The 8,093-nt window shown below is 34.6% G+C and overlaps 2 protein-coding genes across 2 annotated transcripts in view; both read left to right on the top strand.

Moving 5' to 3' along the window:
• The first annotated feature begins 1,177 nt into the window (after positions 1-1,177).
• LOC125877230 (uncharacterized) lies at positions 1,178-2,308 on the top strand. The gene has a single exon (XM_049558577.1). It carries the CDS (start codon positions 1,178-1,180, stop codon positions 2,306-2,308), a length of 1,131 nt encoding a protein of 376 aa, XP_049414534.1.
• A 4,021-nt stretch (positions 2,309-6,329) lies between these two features.
• The window catches only part of LOC125877229 (ATP-dependent helicase rhp16-like), a 15,890-nt gene continuing 14,126 nt past the window's right edge, over positions 6,330-8,093 (top strand). Inside the window, exon 1 of the mRNA XM_049558576.1 lies at positions 6,330-6,535. Coding sequence (XP_049414533.1) covers positions 6,330-6,535 — 206 coding nt within the window. The remainder of the gene's footprint in view (positions 6,536-8,093) is intronic.

The following is an 8,093-nucleotide window of genomic DNA, read 5'->3' as shown; positions in this document are numbered from 1 at the left end:
CCCCCTACCAGCCCCCACCCCAAAAAAAATTTAAGTTTGTTTTTAAAAATTATTTTCTACTCTAGTAAAAATAAAAGAAATTTTTCAAAAACATTTTTTATTCATAAATCAAACACAAAAAATCTTTTCCGAAAAATATTTTCTACTCACCAACCAAACATGAGAAAATAAGTCAAAAATCAACTTGTTTTCCAAGAAAACATTTTCTAGGAAAACATTTTCCTTCATACCAAACACACCCTAATTACTTATTAATTTTCCTAGGTTGGTCAAATATCTATTTTCAAGACTAATTAACCATCAAGTTATAATATAAAGAATATTGTAATTTATACATTGATTTTATTAAATGACAAATATTATGGATAAACTTTTTATAGTAAGGATGACATATAAAAAAGAACGGTAAGTATACAAATTTGCTTAAAAGTTACCAAAAATAGAATTCGGCCAAAAACTAGTTTTTTATTCTAGTCCTATTCCTAACACTCTGTTTGGATTATTGTTACCCATTGTATTGTATTGTATCGTTACTGCACCTACAATGTTTGTTTTGATTGTTACTTAAAATGTATTGTATTGTATTGTATTGTTAAATTTCGTTGTTACGTAACAATGAAGAACCCCCATTTTATGGAACAACCAATTTGGTGTGTTTCCATTGTTACTTAATTTCTTTTTCCATTATATCTTTACATAATATTTCATAATACTATTTTACCCTTTACCTTATATTATTTAATTCTAGTCAAACCTCCAACCCTAGAATAATTAAGGATATTTTAGTAAATTTATAAATTACAATACAATACGATGCAGTCAAACCAAATAATAAAAATGTTATTAAACAACAACAAACAATATAGTCTAGCCAAACATTGTATACACCATACAATAGAGTACAATACAATACAATACATTATGAAGCAATGGATAATAATGATCCAAACAGAGTGTAAATGTGTTTGCTTCTCTGTTTTCAAATCCTATTCCTATGCCGCCTTTTGTTTTAATTCCTATTCCTAAATGGTTTGCCTCTCCTTTTCAAATACTATTTCTACTTGGATTCGAATTCGATTTTTCTATAAATAAATATAATTCACAATTCACAACCTAGAACAGAAAATATAAAATTCACATGGATGCACTAAAACAGAACAGAAAATATAAAATTGACATGGATGCAGTGAAACAGATAATAGAGGAGCGGAAAAGTGTAACCCAACAGGTTGGTCGCCGGAAAATTTTCAATAAATTTGAAATGGAACAGAAACTACTACAAACACGTTGTCAAGAGGAAAAGCGTGAAGCTGAAGCAAAAAACCTACGTAAAACGCAATTACAACAGCAACAGAAGAATGATAAATCTTATTCATCAAAATTATCGAATTCCAAAACTGACATCCAATGCCTGATCAAACTGGAATCTTCTTCATCAGCCTCCCTTCCACAACAAGAAGTTATCCGCCGTCTTAGGTTTCTGAAACATCCGGTGACTTTATTCGGAGAAGATGAAGATGCAAGGTTTGATAGGTTGAATGTTGTGTTGAAAGCTGGATTGTTTGAAGTTGAGGATAGTGATATGACTGAAGGGCAAACGAATAACTTTTTGAGAGATATTTTGGAGTTGAAGAAGTCACGGATGTTGAAGCGGAAGGCGACAGATCAGGATAAAGATCGTGATGACGAAGATTTGAAGAGGATGAAAACTAATTTTGAGGATTTGTGTGATGAGGATAAGATTTTGGTGTTCTACAAAAAGTTGTTGAATGAGTGGAATCAGGAGCTGGATAAGATGAGTCCTGAGGCTAAAAACCAGAAAATGGTGGCTACTTTTATGCAGTGTGCTAGGGATTTGAATCCGTTATTTAATTTGTGCCGGAAAAGGTTACTTAATGATGACATTAGGCAAGCATTAGTTGTGATGGTTGAATGTTGTATGAATAGAGAATATAGTGCTGCAATGGATCAATATCTTAATAAGATAGCAATTGGTAATGCACCTTGGCCTATTGGTGTTACTATGGTTGGTATTCATGAACGATCAGCGCGTGAGAAGATTCACGCAAATAGTGTTGCTCATGTCATGAATGATGAGACAACTAGGAAGCTTCTATATTCAGTTAAAAGACTGGTGACATTCTGCCAACAACGCTACCCAACAATGCCATCCAAATCTGTGGAGTTCAATAGCCTTGCAAATGGCAGTGACTTACACCCTCTGCGTGCACAAGAATCAACTCCTCTAACCTCAGAAGAAAGGCTTCCAATAATGCCTATGCCTGCACAAGGGGCGTCTATAGTTTAATTTGCTTTTGAGCTCTGTTTATTCTGTATGTTGATTTTTCACAGACTAAAGTGGTTTACTTTTTCTCCTTGAAGTTGAAACTATGCCTATTCAAAGTCTTATATCAATTTCTTTTCCTCTTTTTTCTATTGAAATGAAATAATATAAAAGACCTGCAAAGTCAATTGGTGAAGTTAACATGAAAAAATTATATATAGTTGTTATTGAATAAAATTAATTAAAAATCGGAGTCGCAACAACCCCACACTTAAAACTTAAGCATTCATACAAGTTAAGCTCAGACTGAACGTTACACACATTCATAATAATTGACAGACAATCATACGGGTGTGGGGCACCCGACTCTCCCCGCGCTATGTCAATTGTAAACCATAAGGTTCTCTAGCATATGTCCTGGCAGTATAGCATGGTATCCACTCCTATGATATGCACCTAGTCACACAAAATAAGCGAAAACAAACATTGAACTATCTAAACAAACTGACATGATTTTCTTAGGTGGGCAATTATCAAGAAGATCAGCTACAGACAATACAATGCAATTTAGTGCAGTTCAGTTTTGCCAAGATAGTTTAGCTTACAAGAAATATGCCCGACATTGACATTATGCCCTAACAGTGCAAACAAAACAATACTAGACTCTCCTTCAATACTATCTAAAACAGCAAAATACAAGAAAGAAACAAAAAGGCTTAACACATGCCAATAAATTTCATCTAGTCACTTGTTACTTAGCTGAAGTTTAATTTGATAGCCTTTCAAGGTCCAAGAACTTCGAGCAACTTCAAAATTGCTCATCGTCAGCTTGATATTACATGTTCACTCTTTAAATGCCATTTACTTGTGTTGAACGGATTTAAATACTTTTTCCTTAGGGAAAAGGCTTAAATATGTTAGCGAACTTTGAGAAAAAGGCTCATTTATGTCCTCCGTTAAAAGTTTGGGTCATCTATGCCATACCGTTTGAGAAAAGGCTCATCCATGCCATTATTTTTTAACTCCGGTTTTGTAAAATCATTTTTATCTCAACAAGACCCCAAACAACTTTTAACCCTTTTCAATTGAGGTTTTGAATCAAATGTACTCTTTTTACTTCTTCCTAGTCAAGAACACCAAGAACACATGAAGAACGTCAAAAACTTTCAAATTTCCAACTTCTTCAATTCTAAACAAATCACCTCAAATTTCGGGCACGTCATTCATTTTTATTTTTTTCTTTTAAAAAACGGAAAAGGGTCAAATATACCCCTATACTAATGGAAATAGTTTATATATACCCTTCGTTATACTTTCGGGTCATATATACCCCTCCCGTTATACTTTGATACATATATACTCCTAATTTTAACAGAATAACACATGTCTGCTTAAAAATCAAATAACCCATCCCCAATTTTAATTACCCAATTCCTTTGAAACCCACCCATTTCCTACTGACCCACCTTCAAAGAAACCCATTTTCTTAAGTCATCGTTTTTATCTAAAATTTTCATTAAAATCAAGCCTCAACCACCGTGAAAGCTCACTGTGAAACTCAAGGAAGAAGTGAAAAGCTAAAACCATCTAGACTGAATCCTCAACTTTCGGCAACCAACACCAGCAAGAGCATCCCACAATATAAAATGGAAAGCTTTTCATAACACAAATGATGCAAATACCTTTTAAGGAAAGTTGATATTGAAGCTTATAGTGAGAAATTACCGACGAAGGAGATGGTGTGGAGATTTAGCATCTGGTGTGTTGAACTTATATTTTTTTTACTTATGGAGTACTCCCTTGGTACTGCTAATATTAATAAAATTACTTTATCGTAGTTAAAAAATAAAAATGGAAGCAATGCTTCTCACTTCCTCCTCTAGTTTCACAGTGAGCTTTTGTGGTTGATTTTAATGGAGGTTTCGCTTCCTTCTTTAATTTCACAGTGAGCTTATGTAGCTGATTTTAATGGAGGTTTTAGATAAAGAAGATGACTTGTGAAATTGGATTTGGTTGAAGGTGGGTCACCCGGAAAATGGGTTTTAAATGGGTGGATTTCAAAGGAATTGGCTAATTAAAATTGGGGATGGGTTATTTGATTTTTAAGCTGACATGTGTCATTCTGTTAAAATTAGGGGTATATATGTACCAAGTATGATGGGAGGGGTATATATGACCAGAAAGCATAACGAAGGGTATATATAAACTATTTCTAATAGTACAGGGGTATATTTGACCTTTTTCCGTTTAAAAAAAAACCTAAATTCTTAAATCATTTGTGGAGTTAAAAAAACCCACCCGTATTATAAAAATATTCCCAAAAAAAAACTGAAATCAGTCCCAAAATTTCAAAATTTTGCTTTGATTCCTGTTTTTATTGTTATTTTTTATACTAGATCTTTGTTCCCAGTGTTTTTGAGTCTATGTTCAAAATTTTAAGTGATCTGGAGTTGTGAAGAAATTCTACCATTAAAGTATGTTGAAGCTTTTAAACTTTTGAAGAAATTTCAAGTGGGTCTTATTGAATTAGGTTGAATTTGAGATCAAAAGATATTGACTTTAGGTATCTAGCTCGGAGGGAAGCTACTTTTGAAATTTGAGATGATTTCGAGAAGAACCGAAGAAGTTGGAAATTTTGAGAGTTCTTAGTATTTTCATTTGTTCTTGGTGTTCTTGAGGAAGAAGAAACAAAAAGAGTATATTTGATCCAAACTTCCGATTGAAAAATGTCAAAAGTTGTTTGGGTCTTGTTGAGGTAAAAAAACTAATGTCATGAATGAACCTTTTCTCAAATAACAATGACATAGATGAGCCAAACTTTTAACGGAGAACATAATTGAGCCTTTTCAAATTCTAATGACATATTTAAACCTTTTACCTTTTCCTTACAACAATGTCTGGATCAATTTCTAAACAACTATTTCGAAAAAGAATAGGTTTGTTGGAAAGGATAGTTTTCTTTTGTTTTACTTTAATTCACTAAATATTACTCCCTCCGTCCCATTTTATGTGAGGTAGTTTGACTCGGCATGAAGTTTAAGAAAGAAAGAAAGACTTTTAAAACTTGTGGTCCAAAATGAATGATAGAATTTTGTGTGGCTGCAAATCATTTCATTAAGGGTAAAATAGACATTTTATAGTTAAATTGTTACTTAATATAGAAATGTGTTATTCTTTTTTGGAACTGACTAAAAAGGAAAATAAGTCACATAAATTGGGACAGAAGGAAAATTGAATATCAATTTCTAAACAATAATAAAAAAAAAGATATCAATTTTTAAACATAAAAAATGTTACAGTAGGTAAGAAGCCCTATATTGATTGGGAAATGGACGGGAATTCTGCTTATATGGAGTTGGGAAATTTTTCTTCTCATGAATTAGATTTTGTGGTTGAGTTAGTTGCAAGTGTCATAACTTTATATGGCATCAAAGCCAGATCCATCCTAAAACCATCCATTTTTGGGCTCCCGATCTACGCTCTAGTTGGGCCTTTTGGGCTCTCGGTCCACTCTCCACTTGGGCCTGGGCATGAAGGAGGTGGTTCCCTTTTGGACTCTCGATCCACGCTCCAGTTGGGCCTTTTGGGCTTTTGGTCCACGCTCCAGCTAAGCCTGGGCCTGAATGGGTAAAAGGTCCACAATGATTGACGAATGTACTAGTTGTCTGATTTCTCTGTGCTTTCTGGGAAAATGAATCCTCCAATTCTAGGTTCGTCTTCTTGTTTGTTTTCTTTTGAAGCTCTTGAGTTTGTTGAAAGTTTGGTTGAAATTGAATGATTTAAAATGACCCAAAATGGAAAATAATGAATGACATGTAAATTGTAATAACATTTGAATAGGTTCATCATGTTATGCCCTAGGATCATCATGTTGTGCCCTAGTTATGAGCTGTTATCAAATTCCATATGGATGCTCCATCTTGAAATGCTAACACCCATAAATGCTTTGAATTGATCGTGTAATTTTCTAATAAAATTTATTATTGTTCGTGTTACTAAAGACATAACGGATGAAGATACAAATTCAGATCGTAGATACCGAGGCATGTTGAGAAGGATAGATATAAAGAGACGTCAACGTGAGTGGATGCAATATATAAGAGGACTAGTTTTGACATGGGAGATAGTGGAACAAGAAATGAATGAATTCCTTCTTGAGAATTATTCAAATGATTTAGTCATGGATATTCAGAATGTCTTGCTTGCGGAAATTGCCGAGCCACCATCAGATTTCATCTTGCCACTATTGAGGTACTATTACAACAAAAGTATGGAGTAATTTCAATATATATTATCCAAAGAAGACTGATTTAAATACAGGTAAAGAAAAACCTAACTAAAGTAACTAAATATCAAAATCCCTAAGAATCAGTTAGAATATTATATACAAGGAAACATATAACTTTATGATTCTCTAACACTCCCACTCAAGCTGGAGCATAGATATTGATCATGCCCAGCTAGTTACAAAGGTAATCAACTCGAGTTCCATTCAACGCTTTTGTCAACAAATCAGCTAGTTGCTCTCATGTCTTTAAGTGGCTAGTGGAAATCAGATTCTCCAGAATCTTCTCACGAATAAAATGAAAATCAACTTCAATATGTTTAGTTCTTTCATGTTACACCGGATTTGAGGCAATATGAAGAGCAGCTTGATTATCGCACCAAAGTTTTGCTGGTGTATGATGCGTTAACCCAATTTCAGTTAAGAGATGATGTATCCACTTAATTTCACATGTGGATTGCGACATAGCTTTGTACTTAGATTATGCACTGGATCGAGATACAACACCTTGCTTCTTACTCCTCCATGATACTAGATTCCCTTTGGCAAAGACACAATAGTCTGTTGTAGATCTTCTATCAATTTTGGATCCAACTTATTCAGCATCTACAAAACACTCCACACGAGTATGACCATGATTGTTATACAATATGCCATGTCCAGAGGCTCTTTTTAAGTAACATAGAATATGCTCCACAACTTCCCAATCTTTGATTGTAGGTGCGGACATGAACTGATAACAACACTTACCACAAAAACAATATCTGGAGGAGTCACAGTCAAGTAGTTTAACTTCCCAACCAACCTTCTATATCTTTCTGGATCATCAAAAGGATCACTGTCATCTTTCATAAGATGTACATTGGGTACCATTGGAGTATTGCAGTGTTTAGCTGCCAACTTTCCAGTGTTCGCAAGCAGGTCAATAATATACTTTCTCTGAGACAGAAAAATTCCCTTATTACTTCTGTTCACTTCTACTCCCAAGAAGTATTTCAATTGGCCCAAGTTCTTTGTAAGAAACCTAGTATGCATTGTCACGCCCCGAGCCTACACCCTGGGCGGGACCGGCACCCGGAGAACATTTCTGGCCCCAAGCGAACCCTTGGCTTGGCTTTCTTAACTCAGCGGAATCCTAACCCTACAGAAAACTCAATGCAATGCAATATTACAAAACAACTTAACTTATAAAATATGGCCATAAAGGCAACTCGAGTCTCAAAATAGAATATTTACATATATATATAGATGAGAGACTCAAAACTAACTGACTGACTGTCTGTCTATAAAGCCTCTAAAATACTGAGATGGATGTTGGGACAGACCCCGCAACATCCTAATAAAACAAAAACTAAGAACACAAAATAATTGAGTCCTCCGAAATGCAAGGAGGCTCACCACTGACTCTGGAGTGCTCAGCTGGATCAACGACGTGCAGGATGCTGATCCGGGGTACCTGTATCTGCATCATAAGACGATGCAGGCCAACTGGCATCAGTACATGGAATGTACGAGTATGCGAGC

Source organism: Solanum stenotomum, chromosome 9 (assembly GCF_019186545.1).
Source record: "Solanum stenotomum isolate F172 chromosome 9, ASM1918654v1, whole genome shotgun sequence".
Lineage (NCBI taxonomy): Eukaryota > Viridiplantae > Streptophyta > Magnoliopsida > Solanales > Solanaceae > Solanum > Solanum stenotomum.
Note: the sequence above shows the minus strand (reverse complement) of the source record. Positions and strands in the feature narration are given on the sequence as shown.

Excerpts from the sequence above, each read along its gene's own strand:
- LOC125877230 (XM_049558577.1), top strand. The coding sequence starts at position 1,178 with ATGGATGCAGTGAAACAGATAATAGAGGAGCGGAAAAGTGTAACCCAA.